Genomic DNA, 25748 nt, shown 5'->3' on the forward strand with positions numbered 1-25748 from the left:
GTTACAACACAGCATTTTCTAGAGAAGTGTCTTTTTCAAAGAGAAATTTGCTGGAAGCCTTGGATGGACTGCTCGCTTCATGAATGTTTTCAAATAAAAAACGGGCTTTGTAAAAAAATTTTAAGCCTACGTGAACCCAAAGCATTTGCTGAATACAAAAAAATACCGCAACGCGCTTACATCAGACTTTGAAAAGGCTAAACGAGAATATTGTTACGGGGAAGATTTAGTTGCTGACATAGGGTCTAGCTAACGCCGTGTAGAGTGCACAGTACTGCAGGCCAACAGGGCAGCTTGAGAGTTCAACCCACAACAACCGCGTTGTCGTCTTCCTTCATTCGGGTGTCATTTAAGTGTTTGTACCGGATCGACAGTTGTGTACCGGATCGACAGATATGTATCATTACCGTGGCCAGTAAGGCACATTCTTGGTGCCTGTTAAATGGGCGAGTCAGCGTTGTAGGGCTTCAGACGAGAAACATGCACTAAGTTTCGTTCTGGGTGTAGTAGCCGATGAGTTAGTTGCCGTGGAAATCTCATAGGTCACCAGTGTGACCTGACGAAGGACTCAGTAGGGCCCAACATATAGCGATAGTAGTTTCTGGTAAAGGGCAACACGTTGACATGGGAGCCACAGGAGAACAAGAGAGCCTGCAGAAAAAACGGCATCCCTATGTGAACGGTCGTACGGAGACTTTTGAGCTCTCTGCGAACCGAGTGCAGGCTACTGAGTGTGCCATGAGGGCACGGGTGATGGCTTCTTGAGCGTATCAAGGGGAGGATGGTTGGACAGACAAAAGCAGGGCGTCAAAGGGCAGTAAGGAATGACGGCCGAAGAGTTGATAAAACTGTGAGTCGGCAGCTGTTTCATGACGTGATGAGTTGTAGGCGAAGGTGACAAATGGCAGAACTATGTCCCAGTCAGTGTGGTCGCCACACATGTACATAGAAGGCATTTCTGTCAATGTATGGTTGAAGCGCTCCATAAGACTGTTAGTCTGAGGGTAATAAGATGAGGTGAAGTTGTGATGGGTAGCACAAGATCGAAATAGATCATCTACCACACGAGATGGAAAGCAGCGAACATGGTCTGTGAGTAGGTGAGATGAAGCGCCATGCTGGGGAATGATGTCGTAGAGCAGGAAGTCTGCAACCTCAGTCGCGCAGCTGGTTGGTAGCGCTCGAGTGATTGCATACTGAGGGGTATAATCTGTGGCCACTGCAATGCATTTATTTCCATTTGTTGAAGTAGGAAAGGGACCAGCAAGTCCAACTCTACTCGATAAAATGGCTCAGCTGTAATTGAAGGAGACTGGCAGTGCGAGTCATAGACTTCTTCCGCGCTGGCAGAGGTCGCAAGATGCAACATAACGACGAACGGAGTGGTAAAGACTCTTCCAGAATACCCGTTGTCGAACACGGTCGTAGATTCTTGAGACGCCTAAATGTCCAGCGGTTGGAGCGTCGTGAAATTGTTGCAGAACATCATTGTGCAGGTGATCTGCTACGACGAGTAAAAGTTTCACGCTGTAAGGGTGTAAGTCGCAATGGTACAATATATTGTCTTAAAGCAGGAATCTGCCAAGTGAAGGGTCAGTATTGCTCGATTGAAGGTGGTCAGTGATGGAGAGCGGCGATGGATCTTAGTGTTAGTGTTGTTTGTTCCCCACGTGCAGAAAGTCAGTGATGGCTAAGGTGCAGGCATCAGATTCCAAATCGGTGGAGCTGGGTGAATCAACGGGGTGTCGGGTTAGCAGTCGGCATAGCTGTGCAGCTTGCTAGATTTGTACACAACCAAAAACGTGTACTCCTGTAATGGTAGTGCCCAACGGCCCAGTCTTCCTGAAGGGTCCTCAAGTGTTGACAGCCAGCAAAGAGCATGATTGTCTGTGATGACTGAACGGACGTCCGCATAGTATGAATAGAATTTCGCGATGGCCCAGGCAAAAGCTAAGCATTGCCGCTCAGTGATGGAATAATTTTTTTCCGTTTACCACAGAAGGCTACTCTAGCATAGGCTATCACGCAGTTAATGCCATTCTGTATCTGAGCGAGTATAGCACCAATGCCATGGCCACTTGCCCCTGTGCGAAGCTCTGTTTGAGCGGCTGTATCGAAATGAGCCTACACAATCTTATGAGGAAAAAAAAAATTTCACAACATATAGGCTAACTCAAGAAAGGTCTGAGAAACAGTGGATGCCATTTCTGGGAAAAAAGAAAGCAGGATATGATATCACAGAAATGCAAGAAAGAAACTTGGTGCTTGTGATAAGTGGAGTGCGTGTTTAAAGTGCGTGCCTTGAAAAAGTGAGCAATAGGAAAATATTGAAGAACGTGTGAAAGGTGGCCGAGGTAGAAGAAGACGATGGTGAAGATGTAAAGAGCGAAAGCACGCGGATACGTGGCGAGACGTCAGTAAAACAAAGGAAAAGACATCCAATGGAAAAGCAACACGGATATTTCAAGGACCAATGGCTGGGCACCACGAAAGTGTAGAATCTCCAATCAAGACCGAACAAGTGGGCCAGAGCAGAAGGAGAAGCCTGAGGAGAGCAGAGCAGGAGGGTTCTAACAGGGTGGGGGCATGGGAAGGTCGTCACCAAACTGGGCGCTGAAAATAGGCCGTCAGGCGTTGAACCCAAGCCACCAAGACTTCAACCGGCCGGGGCCTCCTGTCGTCGCGTTCCCGCTCGAGGGAACCATACAGCCATCCGGTCCTAAACTCCTGCCCAGGGCCTGCGGACTTCGGTGCCGTCAGGTGAGCAACAGCCGTCTGGCTATGGGCCCGAGCTGTGCGTCCAGCTGCCTGGCCAGGTCCACCCTGTTTCCTCGACGCGCCACCAAGAGCCAGCATTCTCTCCTCATCGACATGTCCACTCCCAATTCCAGGGCCACCACGTTCCGGTCCGGTTTCAGAACGCATCGCTAGCTGCAGCGTTCTTTCATCACCGACAAGCCTGTGTCTTAAGGCCGGAGCCACCGCGTTCCGGTTTGCTCATCATCGCTAGAATTCAGTGTGTGGGTGAAACCGAACTGATATCTTGCACTACTCTGAGACTCACCTGGGTTCGAACTGAATAGCGTAGTTATGTTAATTGTCTTGCATTTTGGACGTCGTTTTCAGTGTTTTACCGTATCCAATGAACAGTTTATTAGGTGTTTCAGTGTCGTGGGGAATTTTTGTCTTTTTACCCTTCTATTACTTTTTTTTGTGTGGGTTTTGTTCGAAGCCAGGCGGCTTTGTCCTTATTAACAAAACTTTCTGAGGCTCAGCCCAAGAGAAACAAATTAGCAGCAAGAACCTGCATCACAGTGCTGCGTGGCGAGAACCTAGCCAGTACCATAAATCGACCTTTCGTCAATGCGGGCGCATACAGTAGCTGCACTAGAAGCGAAGATGACTCGTGCTTTGAAGAAACTACAGCTATGCAGAATTCAATCTTTATGCTTCCTACTGACAGTGCTGAGATAGCTAGCCTATTAAATAAATTTAAAAGCAATGGAATGCCAGGTACAGATGAAATTACCCCTGCTGAACTAAAGATATGTTCGCTAATATCCGGGGTGCTTGCTTACGTAATAAATCTTGTACTGACAACAGGCATGTTTCTGGCACAGTTTTAAGTTGCAAGGGTTGCACCCCAATTTATTAAGGAGATGGCATTAATAATATCTCACATTATAGACTTGTTTCAGTACTTTCGACATTATCAAAGGTTTTTGAAGACACTATTCATGACAGATTGTTATCCTTTTTTAATAAGCATGATATCATCACAAAATGTCAGTGTGGTTTTCAGAAAAATTAAGTCTACTGAACAATCATTAACAATTAATAAAGATCAAATAATTGCAAATATGGAAAATAAGAAATTTACACTTGCTGTATATTCAAAAACCTTTGATTCAATACGCTATCACATATTACGACGAAAACTATCATGGCACGGCATGCGTGAGATCACCTTTGTGCTTTATGAAAACTATGCGTAACCGGTACCAACTAGCACAAATGAAGACAGCTACATCTAGTCAGCTTCAGTTGACCCAAAGAGGGGTTCTGTATTGGGTCCTTTGCTCTTTTTGCTTTATGTTAATGATATTCTATATATACCCGCCTCACCACCGCTTATTATGTATGCAGATGGCATAAAACAGTTTTTAAGTCAAAGCACATGGAAACACTAGAAAAAAATGTAAATAAGTATATGACGTCACTCTAAAACTGGCTTAAACAAAACGAGCTACAGTTAAATGCCAAGAAGAAGACATATATTATATTTTGCCCAATAAATAAACAAGTTATATACACTCAAACCTTGATATAATGAACGCAGATATAACGAAATATTGGATATATCGAAGTATATGAAAAGAGGTCTTGCAAGAGATATAGTGTTAAAAATAAACCTTTATAATGAATTTTTAGATATAACGAACTTGTTTTTGTGTAAGATGCAGTTTTGTTATATTGAGGTTTGAGTGTATGACATAAAAATAAGCTTTGATGGAAACACCTTAAAACGAGAAAAACACTAAGTTTCTTGAGGTATGCTTCAGGGATGACTTAATGTAGAACGTCCACGTTAATCATTTAGTTAGGCAACTCGCGGGAACGGTAGGATGCCTGCACAGAATTGGTTCCCTCATTGCTCAGTGGCTGAAGAAAAAGTTTCTACAATGCCCTATTCTATTTGAGACTTTGTTATGGCATACTAATATGGGGTACGAAAACAACGAAAGGTTAAAACAAACTTATAATGTTACAACAGAAAATAATTTGCTCTTATAAAAGTTACCAGGGTAGAATAAATGGTTTGTGCACTTTAGTGCTCTTTCATAAACATGAAATGATAAAGTCAAACCAAATATATCATTTTAAACTGCTTCAAGAGGTACACAAAAACAAGTCGTATAAACAAAAAGAAAATGACCAACGTTATCCTACCAGAAGAAACCTACAGCGTTTACCCAAGAACCAGGAGAAATTATGGAAAACAAGTGCTGCATCACCAATCAACACGATTAGTTAATGAATTCCAAAATGTCTAGCAGTTTGATGTCAGTTTAGGGACACTTAAAAACAATTTAAATAAATTTTAATTTGACGAAATAACTTATCGTCACTTATCTATATTGTGTAAAAAAGAGTAGGTAAAGTTGGACTGTAACATATTCACTAGTGTTTGGAGAAGGTGTTGTTTCATTGTGGTATACGAATCATCCAGTATTGTTTCTGTATCTTTTTTTCTATTTTCTCTTTTTTATATTTAAGACTTGCATATCTGCAGTATTTCAAGGGTATTATATGTCGCATATTTTTGATTACTGTATTTTATTGTTAGTACGCATGTGGTACATGACATGTTAGAGTTTTATTGCTGTTATATCTGCAAAAAAAAAAATTCTTTATCTGTGACGAACTAGAGGCTAGAGGTGCAGAGGTCTTTTTCAGGCCACAGCCAGACTAGAGGAGCGGCACGCGCACACACTCTTACGGCCTGCGCTTCGTGTCTTGTTCCCACCTTTCGCCACTGCTACTTCATGGTGCTGCAACCCAACCTTTTCTTCAACCCTCCGTAATGACACTCTCCTCTGTGCAAGGGTTTCCTCCTCGATTCAAATGCTGGTCATAAGTGAGCCGTTGATTAAGAAAATAGAGGAGGGAGCGGGTGGTGGGTTGTCTTGAAGTGCCCTCACTTGCAACGAGCAGTGAAGAATCCGCCCTATTATTCTCTCAGTAGGTGCGCAGGCCGTAAAAGAGTGTGCACATGCCACTCTTCTAGTCCTGTTGTGGTCAGGCGTATGAAATGCCTTTTGCCATCTCAAGAAATAGAATAAGATTACTACTACTACTATTACTACTACTACTACTACTACTACTACTACTACTACTACTACTACTACTACTACTACTACTACTACTACTACTATTACTACTACTGCTGCTGCTACTACTACTACTACCACTACTATTACTACTACTACTACTACTAAATTTATGGACAAATAGGCGACTTGATTGGATACCATAACAATTTCTAATGAATTCTCATTTTTGTTTTAGCATTGGACATAATTGAAACGTTGCTCAGCTAGTAGATCACTTGAAAATGAAGTGAAGCAGCAGGTGCTTTTGTTGACGTGGCTATTTTAACATCCTCCTTAGCTGAAATGCAGCTGCTATTGGTGAGCCATTCAAATATGTGAGGTTCGTCGAGCAAATGGTTGTACGTGGCAGTGGTGGCATCTTGTGGGAACCAGCTTCTTGTGCTCTTGTGCAGGGGCATGAATGCTAGCGCCACATTACAGCATGAAGATGATGCTGTGCTTAGTAAGGCAATCAGTTAGGAACACAATTTGATGAAAATCTTTGCAGGGTCCACTTACCTAATCGTCACCGGTTACCTTGGAGGGAAGCAATGCAAACGACGGGTGCACTGACTTGTTTCAGATGTGATTGCATTTCTAGGTTACACTCTGCTTCTGGTCTGTTTCAGTGTTGCTGGCGCAGCTGAACTCAAGATGAAGACACTGGCAACGTACGTATGCCTTCGATTGTCTTAAGGGTTCCTTGAATTACAGAGCTGCAGTGGGAAAACCACAGGTGACCAGGGAAGCTTAGCAGGTATGCAGGCTTTTTGCCTGCCATTTTTAACGCATGCATCATGCCAGCTATTGTCGATTCTTCCACTGAGCTCTTCACCACTTGCGTCTCTGTCGCAGCTGTAAATTGGGTTAATTGTAGCAAGGCCTTCAAGTCTGTCACGTCAACCATTTCATTTGCATACGCTAGGCTTGTGTGAATAGCGAATTTTTGATTCGAAGCAAATTTGAAGCAAACAATAATCTTGGTGGAATGATTGCGAATCAACTGAGTAGTATTTATCACATATTATGTAGAAAAATGGGCATATTTTTCATAATCTTGCTAACCTGAACAATATTTTGTTAAAGACTGTCTGCCGCTCGGAAAAATTTTTCGGATTGTGGCGAAAATGAGATCGTTCATCATATTGGTGGCAATGGGCATGCTTTTGTATCATAAAAAATGAATTATAAATAAAATTTGATAATGGTAGCTGACTAAGATTGCCCACTAGCGTCACCCAACAGCAATGTAGGTCAATATATTGGCCGGACAAGAAATCTACGCAGGTAGACTGATTTTGCTTAAAAACAAACATCTGTCATTTGAAATTCCGTTTACGCACTTAGGCAGCTTTAGGTTGTGCCAAAGTAGTTTTTAATTTTCTTCTTGCACATTGAAAGAGGCACCCAGTGGCGCTGCCACTGGTGTGTTCGCTTGCCTGCATGCCTGCTGGCAAACGGCAGAGAAACGTGAGCGCTGCGTCTGCTGCCACTCATAAGAACAACGAAAAATGCCTGCATGCTTTAAACGACCACCAATGTACTCATTTTAATATTAAGCAAAAGTTGATATAGCCTGAAAAAACCCCGTGTGATTTCAGTTTTGGACTTTCGCCAGCAGTACAATTGTCATCACCTTCATCAACCAATGTTGTTCATCCGATCGATGGAAGAAGACGGAACGTACATAGAAAATTTCTGTTTAAAAAATTTTTTTACACATTCTATGAAAACAGCTGCAAGGTTGGACACTTCAGATGGTATGCTCTTTATTGCAACACAAAATGGAAAAAACAGTAAAGGATGGTAGACAGTTCCTTTGAGAATTGAAACAAGGCCAGTGCAGATGCCATTTTTTGAGCTTCAAGGAAGTTGAAGCAACTTTGAATAGTAGCAGTTGGACAATTGCTTCAGGAGGGCCGCATTGACGAAGCAACTTTGAATAGTAGCAGTTGGACAATTGCTTCAGGAGGGCCGCATTGACTGTTGCGTGCTAGTCTATCTGGGCCACGCAACGAGTTGGTCTGATGATGTGACAACAATGTCTTTGTCAGTCGATACTGGCTGTGCCTGGGTGGTCTCTCTGGCATGCCACGACAGGTCGTGTTGAGGTGTCGAAGCCTCATGTGGCTGCCATTGACTGTGGCGTAGTGGCTGCTGGTCTTGGCCACGCTGGCATCTGGCAGATGTAACTGCCGATGGTGACTCAGGAGGGTGCGTCAATAGTCGGACGTGTCTCCGCAGTTTTGAAGAAGTGCATGCACTTCATGTCGATGCACTGCCATGACGCGAGCAAGCCGTAATGTATGGCGCTGCTGAGGAAGGTGCATTCATTGTTTCAGGGCTGCGTAGTAGGGACATGTGTAAAAGGTCTAATAGTTGTGGTATTGTCTTCAAGGGGCCAGTAGAATGCCTGAGCATGTCAGGTACAGATCTGGCCCTTTCATATGCTCAAGCACTGGTGAGCTTGGAAGTGGCCTCGCCAACTGCTGTGGCTTGTAGGTCTTGTCTGGTGTAGGAAATGCCAACATAGCTTCTTCCATCTGGGGCGGAGAATACAGCTAGTGACCAGTCATATTTGCCCAGGGACATTCTGAAGAAGCCTTCATTGGTGTGGCTGGTGCGGGTATCTTCCGCGCCGAGGTTATGCCCCTCATGATCTTCATCAGAGAGCAAGAAAAGGAATGGCTGCGGCTCTTCTGGCAGTACAGGGGCCGATGACTCCACATGCCCATGTGGTGTCGAGTTTGGAGGTGGCTTTGCTAAGTGCTGAGTCTTGAAGGTGGCGCTATTGTCTGCCGCTGGGCTGGAAGGCAGCGATGAGCCATCGAGCTCACATCTCACATGAACTCGATTCCTGGGAATGGGCGCGTTGGTAAAGGGCACAACTGTGCCGCACCCTTCACACTCTGGTTCATCGAGAGAAGGTGGGGTGATTGACAGCCGAGGTGCCAATTCAGGTGCCCGGTGGACAACTTGAGTCGGCAGTGAGGGCAGCACTGCCTTGCGAAAGTGACTGAAAGACAGTAGTCAGTCTGGTACACCATTGAAGCCATGACTGTTGCTGCATGCCTTCGTAGTTGTGCCAGGCTTTAGCAGCATCGCCAAAGTGGTCGATGGCCACCAGCCATTTTCGACACTCTGACCAGGCATAGTGGGCGTCAAGAGCATTCACCGTTTCGACTCGCTGAGTAGCATTGTCTTAGAACCCTCAAAACTGTGGCAGTTCCGATGCAACTGTAGATGGTTGTGCCGAGTACAGAGACCTGGTAGTACACACAGCGAAACGATCTAGCTCCTGGGCAAGCAAGGATGTGGCCCGCATGACATTCGTAGGTAGGGCACACGAGGAGCCTAAGGAGCCAGGAGCGATGACTGCGAAGATTACGGGGTACTTACGGGGTACCCCGGTACTCACGATGGGCATTAAGACTCCTTAGTTCAAAGGTGCCAGTTGCTGATACAAGTGTTGTTGGCCTCGCAGATGATCTTCATAGCACCTTCGAAGGAGCCACCGGGGGAACCATTGGCAGCGGCTGAGGATGATTCTGTTGTCGCAGCGATGAGGGCGGCGATGTTCCAAATCATAGAAGCATGGTGAATGCGATGATTAGAAGTGTTGGTATAATACTGTCAAGTCATCGAGGAGGCCTGAATGCCGTCCCCGGACGGTGCTTGTAGCACCAGCAGGTCAGCGGTTACCAAGGAGGCCTGTACGCCATCCCTGAACTGGCTCCCTGCTGCAGCATGCTTCCAGACGCCATGGCTTAGGAAGCGTTCCTAAAGTGGCGGGCCTGTTATGTCGCAAACACAAGCACAGGTGGTTGTTATGTGCGTCTGAAAAAGATGTAGTGCCCTGATGTGATGTGCGCACTAGAAGACGACGACGAAGTCGCTGTTGCGTGTGCGGAGATGTGCGCACGTGCTGAGTTTCAAGTTTTGTGGGGAAAGAAAAAAAAAAAAAAGAAGAGGAGAAAGTACTGAGTGTTAGATGGAGTCGGGGGACCGGGCCTGAGTGTCAAGGCTCTAGCACAGAATTCAGGAGTTGAAGCTGCGGGCTTCGCGTGGCCGCTGACGTCCTCTGCCTCCGACGCTCCATTCGGCAAAACGCCCGCTCTTTGACAGCCTTTTGAAGACGCCACTGGCCTCTCCAATGCTACCAGCATCGCACGTCTTCTCTCATTGCCAGGCACGTTCGACTTCAGTACGGGTGAGCCTGTGTTGACTAGGACTGACTTTTTATCAAAGCTCATTAGAGACTGCTATTAGTTCACATTGTTTTCCCGTTGGGTTTTCTGTTTTCTCTGTGCGTTAGTGTGCGAGTTTCATGTTTTTATGAAGTCTTATTATTCCTAAACCTGCAAGCAGCCTTGTTGTTTATTGGGACGGATCGTGTTCCCAATCATACATACATTAAGAACCACACGTTATATCATTACAATGGAGCAGGACAGATACTACTACCCTTTCCAGCTTCCTCTCTCTCATGCTTTTGGCTTACTTCCTGCTGAGACACACCAGCTGCTTGGCTACTTTTGCATATGTACTTCAGAGTAAAGTTTTCTTGGTGGCTGGCAAGTCGTAGTGACAGCGTCCCATTCTTTCTTTCTGGAGGCTTTTGCAAAGGCACGTTGTTCACTTTTGGCTGCAAAGGTTGAAAGTGCGTCTGGCCAATGCGATGGTCAAGTATAAAGAGACTGTGGAAGAGCGTGTTGTTTGTCGGTACCTTTTCGGTAAGACTTTGTGAAGCGACGGCATCCAGCGGCATTTTGCTGCTGTTGTTGGGACTGTGACTTCTGCCTTAAGGTTCAGTTGTCGTACTGTGCCATTGTAACGAATGAGACTGACAAAAAACAGCACCCTAGCTGCAGGCCGGCTGTTCTTATTCTGACTTCTTTCTTTTCCGCTTCGAGCTAGCAGAGCTCATGCTAGTGCCTGAGCGCCGCTCTTGCTTCCTTGTAATATGTGTATGTACACACACACACACAAACACACACACACAAAAGATCATGTGCCGCGCAACATTACATCTGATCGATGAAACAAATTTTTTGTTCAGATAAGGCAATAGATGGCTGGCTAATGCAATTTCCAACATCCTTTGCGATGTGGTAAGCCTCAGCAATCTCACGTGTACATTGATTATGATGGTGACCGATCATTGAGGTCCGATCAAAAGGAGGTGTGCACCTGCAATCACTGCAATGGCTGGCGAGGTGAGACGAAACCCCACCCTTCAAAAAAGAGACCAGCGCTTGTCCTGTCTCCTTCTATAGTGTGTTTTCATTTTGTGCGCTGCCCACTGTAATCAAGTTCCAACTCACCGCCTTTCGGTTTTACTACAGTGTAATCTTTTTATTAGGGTTGTACGAATATTTGAGTGCCTTGAATATTTGTACAAGTGTTGTTGTACTTGAATTCACTTTGATTCGAATTTAACTTACTGAAAATTTAAAAGTATTCGAAACGAATAAATAGGTGTAAGTTCCTTCACATTCAACCTTCTGTAAAGGTGATATAACTGCAGTGGAGTTGTGCTAAGCCGTGAAAACACTTATTTGAAAGAAATTCGCTTTGTCCTGAAGTCGTACTTAAGGTTACTATAGCATATTATCCTCACATTGATTACTCTCCATACAAGTTTAAAGGCGTGTTATACTGGCTTCTATTCAAGTATAGTAAATTTCAAAACTGAATATATTTTACTAGCTATCAGTCTCATTCTACCGAAACTAAATCCTGTTACTATTCAAAGTTGTTTCCAATTTTTTTGAACCAAAGAGAATGCCATTTGCGTGAGCCTTTTTTAAAATTTACTTTGCAGGTTAGTTGGGTCATGACAATTATTCACCTTTTTCTTTATGATATGCGATAAATACTGTTTGAATTCTATTTGACATTGTTCAAAACAAATGGCTCTTTGCCTTTGAATGTGCTTCAAACCTACAATTCACTATTCACACAAGCCTAGCTTTTATTAATGTTAGTCTTTTTACTACATATTTGAAATAAAAATCTTAAGCGCAATTTCCTTCCATGAAAGGACAGCGCTTCCCACCAATGTTGCTCAAGGATCAGCATTCATACGTGTGCGTTTGTCAATTAAAAAGCAATGATTGTGCATATCTGAGGCACCATAACAACACGTATATATTGTGCATGTTTGTCTTTTACTCGAAAAGACATAAGTAATTCTAAGGACAGTAGCGCTTATCACGCTGGGCTGACCATGCAACACTTGCACGGAACGGGAAGTGTTTTCAGCGCTTTGCTAAGACGAGACGGTGGTGGCACCTACCTGTCACCTTGCTTTCTACACCTTATCACCTCTGAGACGGGCGCGCACACCCGTCTCAGGGCCAGGCGCTTTGTTTTTCTAAAAAACTGCCAGATGGGGCTCATGTCTCACGTGTGACGTGACTTGATGCACTCGTTCGCCTCCGCTGCACGCTTGAGGCCCTCTAATGCAGCGCTTCCGGAATACCATTCACCGATTTTCTTGCACAGAGCATCAAATAAATTATTTGTTCACTCTCTCCACACGCAAGACTATTGTCTTTCAACGACATTTGCAGATTACATGCAGATACGGGGCCAATGTTTTTTCTCCTATTTATCCACATGGGTAAAATGAGGTTTGTGCAATTGGAATAAAGGTTTTGGTCAATTTAATTAGTATACTTTGCTTAAATGAAACTTCTGATAAATGGAACAGTTTTCTGGATCCCCTTCGAGTTTCATTTAAGAGAAGTCGACTGTACTCACCATAGGCCTTGCAAAACTGCTGAACCTTGGCCAGTGTAGCTACAAATACTCAAATGAAACCTGCAGATACCTCTGATACTTGCACACCTCAGTAAATATACTGACAAATAATCACATTGATGCAAGCAACGCAGGTCTTCGAGCTGTTCTTGTGCAGGGGACTGATGAACTAGAAAGGGCCATGAGTTATGCTAGCCGGTTGCAAACCAAGGCCGAAGGCAACCATTCCATAACAGAAAAAGAATGCCTTGTCATCATAGATGCTACATCAAAATTTCACCCCTTAATTTACGGCAGGCCTTTCAATGTTGTGAGCAGCCACCATGCCTTGCACTAGCTAGCTAACTTGAAGGACCCCTCAAGTTGCCTCACACTGTGGAGTCCACAACTTTATATATTAAATATTATTGTCCTTCAAAAGAATGAAAACATTTAGATGACGACTGCCTGTCTCGTGCCCCATTTGACCGACTGCCGCTAGATGACGAGGACAGTGACTGCTTCTTAAGGACGTTAAGTGCGGATGACTTTGCTGAATGACAGCAAGCCAATCCAGAACTCAAAGACCTTGTGCAACACCTCGAGGAAGGGCCATCATTGTTCCAAAGATATTCATGTGGGGATTGGCGTCATCAAAAGTGTTCAAGGGGGGATTGGCGTCATTTTTCTGGCAGAATGGCATTTTTTGGAACAACTTTTAGCTATTTTGAGCGAACTACCTGCTCAATATAATTTCAGTATTGATTCCAAAGGTTCTGGAAGTTCTACAAGACAACTCGGTGGCCAGAAGCCATAAATTCATTGGCACACTGTGAGCATACTAAAAAAGTACTACTGGCTTCGCCTCACTGCCGACGTCACCCATTCCATAAGGACTTGCCGGTATTGTCAGCGACCCAACACACTGCCAACTAGGCCAACCGGACTTCTGCAGCCCATTGAACAACCTTGCCAGTTATTCCAGCTATCAGGATGTACTAACTGGGGCTGTTCATGGTGTCGACTTCTCAGAACAAATGTATTGTCGTAGCTACCGACTACCTCACCCGCTATGTCGAGACAAGGGCCCTGCCTATAGGCAGTGCCGATGAGGTACTGCTGCGCATAAACGACATGCTATGACCATGCAATGCAATCGCCCCCACGCACCCGCTTGTGAGAGAAATGCGTCTGCGAACTCTGCCAGGCCCCAAAGACTCGCTGCTTTCCTCTATGCTTATCTTCAACGACAGGGTGGCGCTGCCGGCTGCTTGTGTGTCCCATGTGGATAAAGCGACTTTACACGAGGTGCTAGTACCGTCACAAGGTATGTTTTGCTGTGGTGCAAAATTTATTTAAAGCAGCATCAAAAAAGTATAAAAAAGTACAGCAATGTTTGTTTTTCACAACTGTGCAATAGATACCTATGCAGTTTTAAACAACTTTATCGTTCTTTCTTTCTTTGGTATTACGCTGCTGCATATAGTCATGTGGTCGTGACGTAGACGAGGGGAGCTGACTGCAGGTGGAATAATAAACTGTTTATTCAAGCCGAACTTGTGGCCACATAAAAGAAAAGTTAGCTTACACCAAGACACTGGCACTGATAGATGTTCGACTCTGGAGTTTTGCGGACACGCAGAGCTCCCTGTCGACACAGTTTTGAGTAGTGCAAAGCCAGATTCCCTTGCACAGTTTGCTGTGCAACCAGGTGCAACGATAGCGTACGAAACAACGATTGAGGTAAGTATTAGATGTATTTGAGCATAGAACACTCAGAAAAAGAGGTACGAATTTCTCTCCGCTAGTTGGACGCGTTACCAAACCGCCGTGAAGTGCTTGCTGGTTCACTCGCCTGAACGATGGTGAAAACAAGAGCAGAAACAACGACTCTGCGCCCTACAAAGAAAGACTCCGGTTGACGCTGCTGTTGCGTTGGGAATTGTCACGAATGTGGATGACTTCAGTTTTACTGATTTCCACAGCTTTCGCAAAGCAGAATGCCGAGAGTGCTAAATACAGGCCGTTGCGAACATGTTCATGTCGTGTTGGGTAAGCGAATACTCGCGTTCTTCACACCCGTTCGCTTGAGTAAGTGTGATAATGTAGGTCTCCTGTTATTGTTTTGAGTAGCCTTGATGGAGAATCGTGGTTACTTTGATTATCAAGCTTAGCAGACCCTCAGACCGCGGTGCACGACGGGCAACAGTATATAGACATGTGACTCCCGGCCACGATAAACATCGCACATGCTGCGACCACCGATAATCTGAAGTTATTGCCACCGCCCAGCATTACGCACTCTAGGGCTTTGAAGACTCTAAGTGCCGGCTTTAACTAGAAAATGCGAACACGTGCGTCATACAGGTAAATCGCAAAATGATCGCAACCACAAACAGTTTTTCTTTCTTTCTTTTTATTTGTTGTTGGTCTTCAGGATTACTGGAGCTATCAAAAGGCATCGGTTTTGCCTTTCGTATTACACTGAGAAACTGGACATGCATGTATCCCCATTTGCAGTAAATAGAAACTGAAGACAACTGTCAATAGAGCATTCGAGCATGCGTAATAAAACACCTAAGTGCACAGTAAGCGAGAAATTGATGAAAATTGCAACTGCAAAGCGAAAATCACCATGGCCATTCGTGCTGGATAAAGCGAGCTTCGTACCACTGATCGCATACATTTTTCCTGTATGCACTTCACCGCTTTCGCATCATGTGTATGCCCAAGTTTAGTGCTTGCCTCGAACTCGATGTCATGCAATGCTCGCTTGCACTTAAATAGCCAGGTGCAGCTCGCCAAAAAATAAATTAAACATATTTTGCATTCTGCCTGCATTTCATTTTGATGAGCTTCCTACTTCTATGAAGCGAGCTTGGATTGAAGGAAGAAGCTTGCCAGGTCCTTGATTTTCAGAAAACTGTGCCTCAAGACCAACGAAAAAGGAGGGCCTATGCACATTCGCTTGCGGACGGCTCTCTGTGCACTACCCAATTATGGCCGATGGCAGCGTTTTTCACAGCGCCGCCTGGGCAAAGTCTTACGTCTATAGCGGCAAGCAGAGCGTCGACCGTCAATCACCTGACAAGTGGCGAAGCGTGTCGGCATTTATACACTCACCATTGAACATTCTAGCGTTATCGCTAGCGGCGACGTAGATTCTAGAGTAATCTGAAATGCTCACAACGTGAGCATAATCTCAACAAAATGATCTATGGCAGCCCTGAAGCTTCTCGAACACTGTAGGCGCAGTTTGCGCTGAGAATCGCGTACAGCGTAACGAGGTGATAAGAAAACTTGAGGAAGAAACGTGGCAATATATACAGTTAGTTATTATAACGAATCTCTATATAACGAATTCCTCAATATGACAAAGTTTTTCTATTCCCCGCTGTTGCTCCATGGAAACACATGTATTTGCGACTTCTATGTAACAAAGTAACAGTGGGAGACAACTTTGATATAGAGGGAGACAACCTGATAAGAACACACAAGGTGGCGGTATTTTTATGTTTATCAATGAACTTTTTTTATAGTAGTGGACTGTCCGCTACTTTTCATCATTCAGAATCCGTTTGGACAAGGTCCGACTTAACAATGGAAATTGCTTTGTAGTTGGTTCCTTCTAACCAATCCCCTAGCTCGACTAACAACCCAGAATCATTCGATGGGTTGTCACGATTTTTAAATACAATAAGCTGCGACTTTATTCTTGGAGGAGATTTCAATATGCCTTTGGTTGCCTGGAATAATGGCAAACCTGTCTTCTCCGACTCGAGTTCACAGTCTTCTTCTTTCTCAGAGCCTGTCACAACAAATGATCCGACTCAATTTGTATCTGAGTGCACAAGACAAGGTCCCTCTTCCGCCAGCATGATGGATTTGATTTTCGCTAACTCTGAGTCATTGCTACATGATGTGGTTGTCATCCCAGGTATCAGTGACCAAGACTGTGTTGTTGCCACTTACACTAACAAATCATTAAGATCAGCCCACAAACAACATCGAAACGCTTATTTTTATGAGCAAGGTGATTAAGCGTCTTTGACTCAAGAACTTTGTCTTTCCTACCCTGAATTCTGTGAAATTGCCGAGTCAATTAACACGGATGACTTGTGGTCTATTTTTCGTCATACATTGATGAATTTGGTTGAATACATTCCTTCTCAACTCTTAACAAGTCGACAAATGACAAACCATGGGTAAATAAGGAAATTTGAACTTTAATGAGCAGGAAACGCTGCCTCTACGCTGCATATGTAAAAAATTGCAAACAGAGTGTGTCTGAAGAAATGCGTGATATAGGCTATGAAATAAAACATTTATTTAAAGTAAGTAAGGAAAAATTACATTTTTTCGCTCAATGCAGCTCTCGGAAATAGTCCTAAAGAATTTCGGAAATTTATTAAAGTGTAATAATGTATTTATTAAAATTTAATAAAGAATTTATTAAAGTAAAGAGGTGAACGTGATATCAAATCTTTATTCAATGGAGAAGCAGTGTTTGATAAATATGAAAAAGGCTTGTTCTTTTAACTCTTGTTTTAAAACAGTGTTTTCCAACACGCGCTAAACAACTTCCCCTAATTCCAGATTTACCCTACGAGAATATGCCCATGGTCACTGTCACGTACAATAGTGTTCTTAAGCTGCTTTGTAACCTGAAAAATAATTCAGCTGGAGGTTCTGATGGCATACCAGTCAAGGTAATCAAAGCATGTCGTCGGGAAATACCTGATTTCTTAGTCGTCTTGTTCAATAAATCTTTACACAGTAGTTCGTACCAACACAATGGAAAACAGCTGGAGTTGTTCCCATTCACAAAAGTGGTCCCAAACATTCTATACAGAAGTATAGACTGATTTTGCTAACTTCTGTATATTGTAAAACTTTAGAACAGACCATTCACAATACTGTGATGAAACACCTCGAAAACAATGGTTTCTTTTCACCTTTTCAACACGGGTTCAGGTTTGGCTTGTCCTGCACAATGCAGTTGGTTGATATTCGCCATGATCTTTTTTTACTCCTACGATTCAGGATTTCAAGCTGATTGCATTTTTTTAGATTTTAGGAAGGCTTTCGATACTGTTCCACATGATTTGCTATTGTATAAATTAACATCTCTTTGTATTCAACCGGCAATAGTTGTTTGGATTAAAAATTACCTTTCCGGAAGAACGCAGCGTGTTATAATCAATGGCTTTACGTCAACTGGAATAACGGTAACTTCAGGCATGCCGCATGGATCTGTGTTGGGGCCTTAGTTATTTTTGATTTATAGCAATGATATTGTGCAGGGTCTTCAATGCAATGTCAGATTATGTGCAGATGGCTGCGTCATTTATAGGCACATAAGAAGCGAACATGATGTCATAAGCCTACAAACCAATTTAAACACAATTCGAACTTGGTGTTCCTCATGGTGTATGTCTTTGAATAGTACTAAATGTAAATTTATATTTTTAGCCACAAACATTTGCCTGTGAGATTGAATTATCATTTGGACAACATATCACTTGAACGGGTACAGCATTACAAATACAGTAAAAGCTTGTTAATTCGGATTTCACGGGACAGGAAAAACTGTCTGAATCAACAGAATGCCAAATTAACGAATGAACAGGGAAAACAACATTTAAAATAAAGCTGCAGAAGCATACCTTTATTTGTTGAAGTATTTCGTAATTGTCGTCTGCGTTTTCGCGCAGATTCCGACTGACATCACAATTTTTCTTAACTGTTCCAAATGGCCAACAGCACGCAAGCTGTCGGGGGTGTTCAGGCAAGCGTCCTCTAATATTAACAGCGCCTTCGAGACTTCCCGTGAGGTGTGATGAGGTCGCGGCTGTATCTCCTCGCATGATTCTTCGTCGGAATCGTGATCTTCATGGGCGCGCATGACATCATTAATAATCTCTTGATCGGTCAGGAGACCACTCGTGGCGACACCATTATCAATCGTGATGTAGTCCTGAAAGGTCACATCTGTGGGAAGGACAGCATCGAAAGTCGGGCAGTTATCGTCGGTGGACTCGGCTGACACCTCCTCGATACCATCGTCAGCTACTGCTGCATGCTCGGGCCTCACAAAACCGCTGTGCCGAAAACAGTTGGCAATAACTTGCGGCGGAGTGTTTTTCCACACGTGGGCGATGATGTGCACTGCGCCGAGTAAGTCCACTTGATACAACTTTCCAGCTTCTGAGCATAGGATCATTCGCTCTAGCAGGTGCTTGCGGTACTTCGACTTCACGTAGTGAATGATACCCTGATCCATCGGCTGAAGAGCAGACGTAGTGTTGGGCGGCAAAAAAACTACTTTGATGCTCTTCAGTTCGACTGTACAGTTATGGGCACTGCAGTTTTCAACAACCATAATTATCTTGCGGTCCTTCGACGTGAAGTGCCGGTCCAACTGCTGCAGCCAGCCGCGAAAAATGTCCGATGTCATCCATGCCTTTCTGTTCGCTGTGGACTCGACAGGAAGGCTTTTGACGTTCTTAAAACAATGTGGCTTAAGCGCCTTCCCGACGCCAAGTAGTGGCAAGCGCTCCATGCCAGTCATATTGGCGGCAAGAAGCACAGTTATCCTTTGCTTGCCACCAATGCACGCGTCCCCTTTGAAAGTCGCCGTCTTGTCGGGCAGTGCTCTGAAAAATAGAGCAGTTTCATCTGCATTGAACACGTCACGTGGTTCATATGCGGCGATGTGCTCCAGCAGCTTCACATTTCTCCACTCGGTGGTCGCGCTTTCGTCAACACTGGCCTTTTCGCTGCACACACTCCTGAAGACAAGTTCGTGTCTCTCTCGAACAAACCTCGCAAACCACCCTTCTGACGCTTTGAACGATTCAATATTCATCATTGCAGCGTACTTCTCACCTTGCGCCATGATGAGAGGTCCGCTCAAAGGCAGATGCTCGTTGCTACAGTCAGTAATCCACCGGAGCAAAGCTTCTTCGAGCTGGGGATGAGCTGCGGTTCGCAACCGCTTTCTAGAGGCATGAAACTTCTCGCTTTCGAAGGCTTGTCGAATCTGTTGTTCATTTTTCACGTACGTTCCCAGCGTGCTCCGTTTCACGTTGTACTTGGTCATAACCTGCTGTCGCGATTTGCCGTTCTTCAGTGCTTCCAAAATTTCCACTTTAGTCACCAAGTTCTTCGTGTCGTAGTTCTGCCGCTTTTTCGGCGTTATCACTGTAGCGCACGATGGTGGTGGCATGCAAATACGGTCACAACTCCGCAAGAAGAGATGGTTCCGACACGATAACACAAAGGAAAATGGCATCGGAGGCGCTGAGTGAAGAAGAAAGAAGACGCCGACGTTCGGTGACGCTGCGATCGCCCCCACTAGTTGATGATGATGGCGATGCCACTCAGGTTTCGGTTTCACTCCAGTGGTGCCAGCGCTGCTTTATCACACTTTTGTGTAGCAGTAGCCGTCAGCATTTGTCCGAATTAAGCGGTGCGGAGCCAAATTCCAACGAAATAACGAAAGTTTGGTTCCATAGATTAACATGCACTTTGGCCGGGACCAATAGAGCCGTCCGAATTATCCGAATTTCCGAATTAACGGGTGTCGAATTAATGAGCTTTACTGTACCTTGGCGTTTATTTTTCAGAAAATTTGTCATGGACTATATTGAACATGTTACATTAAAATCTTCCCGAATGCAAAAGAGTGGCTACTTGGGTTGTTACAGTCGAACCCCGCTACAACAAAACTGAAGGGGCGCGGAAATAATTTCGTAGAAGCGAAAATTTCATTGTAGTGAAATAAAAATAATATAGCCATTCTGAACTAGTAAAACGAACGTTTATTTTCAAAATTTAAAAAAGTGTCCGCTGCTTTTTATTCTATCCCAGCTGTGTTACGACGCGATTCTTACCCATGCATAGTGAGGCAATGGTGAAAAGCACGCTGAAACAATGACTACAACTGCTTTCGTGAATGAACCAAACAGTTGCATTAACACGTTAACACCAGCAGCTATCCGCTGTCAAAACGCTGAGATGGCAGCAGGGTATCGTGGAGCGGTGACTTTTGCCTTATTTTATGCCATTCTTATCATCTATCATCACTGACGACTAGCTGATTTTGTTGGTAATGCGGACGAACAGCCGCTCTGATTAGTTACCACACTGGCCAAGCGTGAACAAAATGACAAACATTGGAATCGGAAACGGCATTGTTGTGCAGATGCACCCAGCAGCTGCGCGAAGGAAACCATGAACTAAGCAACTGAGCTTCAGCTTCGGATCATCTGCGGCTATACAGTAAACTCAATGTTTAGCATTCTGATGCATTTTCAGAACTCGAAAACACGTCGACGAAGTCTAAAACACGCGTTGGAACCACCAAAACCGCCGTTGTTCAGCAAGCATGGGCACCGCCATTGCTCGATAGCGATAGCAATCAGACTGCCCTGCTTTCGCCATTGATATTCATGTATCTTTATTTAAAGCGTGTTATTTCTCTCCGTTACCTTATGCAAGTTTATTAGCTGCACTTTCTGCTGTTTTGATAAGTAATCTTAAAGCTATTAGCATGAGAATAATGCTGGTTCATGACACCGCTGATGTACCCCATAAGGTATACAATTATTACGCAAACTTTGCCTATTTTGTATTAGCCGGTCTTTCAGCGACTGATTGTAAAAAAAAAAGAAACGCCTATTATGTTGGAAGTCAACGATCCACTGTGCAACAGACCTTCCGAAACTCATACATTGTCCGCGTCATCCTCGCGAGGTGATGATGCACTGGAGTTACCAGTATGCAGGAGAGGTACCCGCCCTGAAGGATTGGTTGGGTATAGTATAGCTAATGCCTGTTCACGAGTATCTTCATGTATCGTATACCGCAAGACAACAGGCGTATTTGGGACGTCTTTTCCCCACAAAACAATGACGGGCATCTGGCTCGCTCACTCGCTTTCTTTTTCCACCACATCTCTGCACTCACTTTTTTGTGTGAACTCTTTTACAATCTTGCAAAACAAAAAAAGCGTATTTTGGGCTGTGTTTCTATTTCGACACAGAAGAGCCATCAATCTCGCGTATCCTTCCATTATCCCCGGGCGTGCGGTACAACCAAGTCGTAAATTACATGCGTGCTATTAGTTTGAAAAATACATTTTGGATGGGAAAGTGAGTAAGAGTGCCAAATGTTTTATTGCGATAGCAATTATATGGACACTCTCGGCTGGATTTTGCCACTGACGTCGACATGGGCGTCGGCCTCAATGTCATGCACTGTATATATATTGAAAACACAAGAAAGAAAAAAAAAGTCCAGAAAAAACTCTCCGGCGCGCGGAATCGTACGAGGGACCTCTGCGTCGTGAAAGCGAGGCGTTAACCAATGAGCCACCCCGGAGCACATTTTTCACCATTCAAAAGGCAAGCTACTTATATCTGCCACTTACCGCTGCTCACGAGTATCTCGGCGGGGGGGGGGGGAATTGTGTTTTCAGCATTACCAGCAAGATGCCGCAAAGAGCGCGGGTCGCCACATCGCGTGGCGGCGCCCGCTCTAATCTCCTGCACATACTTTGCCCGGCGAGGAGGGGAAGGTTGTACGCCCTGGCTGGCCTCGGGCTTTACCTGGAACGTTTCTGCTGCAGTTACCTGGTGCACAAATGTCACTGCAATCATTTTAGTCTCCATTTGCAAAAAGCGCACGTTTTTCAGGCACAGGCAAAGTAACAAATGAGATGCTTATTCGCGTGCATCCGCACCTGTGAGTACTTTTGGTGCGTCATTTGTGCGTAAGGATTGCGGGGCATGTTTCGATCTGCTTTCCATTCTGCACGTGACCTTTCAATTCGTTGCCATCGGGCTCATTGCTTTGCCTTTCTGGCAAAGCTGTGACTTTTTGGAGTGCAAGAAACACATGGGCAATAGATGTTGGCGGTATTATGCTAGTTCATAAGTGGAGACTTCGATTACCCGCTAAATGCAGTCAAGTTTCTTCGACTTCGTTCAATAAGCTAAAACTGCGACACCATGTTGCTCACGCTAGCTTACAATAAACTCCTGCTGAGAACAATAGGTTAGAGCACAATATGGGCCGACACTCGTATTGTGTTCACTTGCCGTGATGGAGCTGCAAAACATAAGACACGTCATGCCAATCATGATTGAATACAAAAGCTGAAAGTATGCCATTTATTACTCAATATTTTTCAATATCCCGATTCGCTGTATCGAAGCCGTTCTGCGCAACTTGTTGGGCTGGCCGGACAGAATCATAAACAACTTTTTGCCTTCGCATGAATTGTTGCGGCATCCAAAGGCGCAGCAGCTATCCATGGCAACCAACACTGAGGTTCGCTTTGTGCAGTGAGTATCTCCAAAGGTGCACAGGTAAAAGCACAGGCACTGCGTGCCAGCACATCCACGCTGCCGCACCCCAGAGCAAAGATGGCAGTCTCGGACGATAGTAAACAGAGGAAATTTCCCCGTGGTCCCATGTGACAGCCGTTGGCCAATGCCGACGCAGTGGTGGCCTCGGAGAGGTCAGGAGAGCGAGAAGAGAGGAGGCATGCAGTTAACCAAGTCCATCACTCTTTTGAGGAGTTCTAGGGGCTTCAGGCAGGCGCGCTTGCACCCCACAAGCCGGCGCTACCGTCGTCCTCGCGACCACGGGAGCACGTGCGGGTATGCCCCCTTCCTTGATTCCAAACCAAAATAATAAAAAAAACTATTTTTACGTGTTGGCAGTGCCACGCTGTTAATTAGCTTCACATATGTGGGGCCGCGCTGCATATGGAGGGCGCTTTACGGAATAGTTTTCCGTGGTATCCGTATCTGAGTCTGCGTTGTTCGCTCTTTGTTTTTGACGTCATGCGCGCATGCATAGTTTCACTGCGCGCATATGGTGTGGGGTCCGACGACGTTCAGCTTTAATACAATTATAAGACAGTCTCGGCTGGTTTATTACTGTCACCGCCGCAACAATTCACCGCATGTGTATACGTATATATATATATATATATATATATATATATATATATATATATGAACACTCAAGAAAGAAAAAAAAAGCCGCCCGCACTCGGCGCTCAGCTCGTCACAATGCACTGACGTCCTTTTCTCCCATGTGTACTTTGCCCACGATGGGGGGGTGGGGTTTGATGCTTGTGCGCGCGCGCTAATCCTTCGGTGGGGAGAATCGTGCTCCTTCGACTTTGATTGGAACAATTGCGTTTAGTTGTCCGGCGCACAAACATGCACTTCGCTCGCTGACAGGCACTGTTTGCAAAAATGGTGTGCTTTTCATGCACAGAGAAGTAATAACTGGGGAATTTGTTAGTTCGCGGTCATATCTGTACCTGTGATTACGTTTCGTGCCTCGTTTTCTAAATCAGTGCGTTAAGTGTTGAGCAGTAAACGTTAGTTTGCTCTCGTCTATGTATGTTTTTTTGTGCGTCATTTGTGCATGAGCAGCGTGCTGCACGTTTCGATCTGCTTGCCATTTTCAGCCTGTGGGGATCTGAGGTGCGCCCGCGACTATTTCGCGGGCATTCCGCCACATGGCCACAACCTTTTGCTTTTCTGCTCTGCTAACACCACGTGGCGATAGATGGCACCGCGTGCGAGCGGCACGGGTTACGTGCGCGCCGAGGGAGCTGACGGTCTCTCCTCCGTGGTCAGCGCCGGGTAAGCACGTGTTTTCCTTCGTCCGCGTCCTCTTTGGGAATCGCCGGACTGTAGCCTGCCTGGGGGTGGTTTTTGACACCTCGGCAGGCGTGTTTACTTCAGTGCTAGCTTTGGTAGCGTACGCTAAGCCCACAGCGGTGCCTAGTGCTCGAAGTGGTCGTACCACAACGAGCCGCACTTGCCGTAGGCCTACGCGTACGAGGTTTGCCCTAACACTCGTGACCAGGCCCAGTGGCCATCGTGAGAGTGCACAGCATAGCCGCGAGGGACCTTCTCCCGACCAGCGTGTCAAAGCTCGCCATTGCCAGCTGCCACGTGCTCGCAGTTTTCCCCTTATTGTGAACGTCCGCGTGCGGGTGCCTTTGCTCCCCACGTCCCTGGAGCGGACGTTGTACTGTTGTTCGGGGTGCCGCCAAAGGCAATAAAGTGTTGTGTGTTTTGTATTGGAACACTGTGTTTGCCGTGCCGCGCTAAACGCCCTATTAGTTGAGTGCGCAGAGAGCGGTGCGTTACACACGAGTAAACGGAGTCGCGGCCCTGTGGCTCGCTAAGCGTGACCCGCCGTGATCATCCGCAGTTAGTAGCGGAGGCACCATACTGGCACCCAACGCGGTATCAAAGGCTCATTAAGCCTTTGGTTAGTCTTAGCTGAGTCAGCCCGCCTTTGCAAATCAGGCTCGCTGCGTCTACCCGTGTTATGTCTACTCCGTGTGAGTTTTGTTCGCTGACGCTTTTAGCAGATACTGCATTGCTCGAGAACAGGGCCAGTGCCCCCCTTGAGCATCACAATCACGCATCCTCACTTGTCACAAGCCCCAGTCGGGATGACACGAGGCGCTACGTATCAGCTCCCACTGGAGAGGTAGCGTGTTTTGGGTCCGGGGCCATAGCCCAACCCGAACAGTGCACAAGGCCAAATTGGACTACTACTGCTCCCTTTGGAATGCATGGCAGTTCCATGTCACAGCGCTTCAAAACGGCTCTCAGAGGAGCTTCCGGGGCGCAGAACGGCACCACGGCCTCAGCCGTTGCCGAATTTTGCCCGCTGGCTGCTACGCAACCCAGTCGCCAAGCTAATTTCGAGCACGCGCCTGCACCGCTAGCCGCATGCGGCCTAGCAATTTCACGTGAAGCTGCCCCTATAGTCAGCTGTGAACAACAGGGGCTCCCCAATGTCGCGACGGCCGGTATCCATTTTGAAACCGCGCCGCTTATCGAGCTCGGAGACAGTTCACCATCGCTCGCCCGCGCCGCTAATGCACCGACAGCTTCCTTTGAAGCGGGCGCACAGACGCTGCTGCAAAATCCCGCCCAAATGATTGAGGCACTCACGGGGACAGTCCAAACGCTTTCGGTCGTTCCGAAACGCCCTCATCCCGCTGTCATGTTGGTCGTTCCGACCTACAGCGGTTATGGTGATCTGCAAAGTGCAAGAGATTACCTGGACTCCCTCACACGTTAT

At 45.5% G+C, this 25748-nt stretch overlaps 1 protein-coding gene across 8 annotated transcripts in view; it reads left to right on the forward strand.

Annotated features, from left to right (window-relative positions):
* The window catches only part of LOC119178803 (proteasome adapter and scaffold protein ECM29), an 881180-nt gene that overhangs the window by 106121 nt on the left and 749311 nt on the right, over positions 1–25748 (forward strand). For all 8 annotated transcript variants that reach the window (XR_012895350.1, XM_075895092.1, XM_075895224.1 and 5 more), the window contains exon 5: positions 6503–6544. Coding sequence is in view for 7 of the 8 variants with exons in the window: in XM_075895092.1 (XP_075751207.1) it covers positions 6503–6544 (42 nt within the window). In the remaining variant the exon portion in view is untranslated. The remainder of the gene's footprint in view (positions 1–6502; positions 6545–25748) is intronic.

Source organism: Rhipicephalus microplus, chromosome 1 (assembly GCF_043290135.1).
Source record: "Rhipicephalus microplus isolate Deutch F79 chromosome 1, USDA_Rmic, whole genome shotgun sequence".
NCBI classification, from domain to species: domain Eukaryota; kingdom Metazoa; phylum Arthropoda; class Arachnida; order Ixodida; family Ixodidae; genus Rhipicephalus; species Rhipicephalus microplus.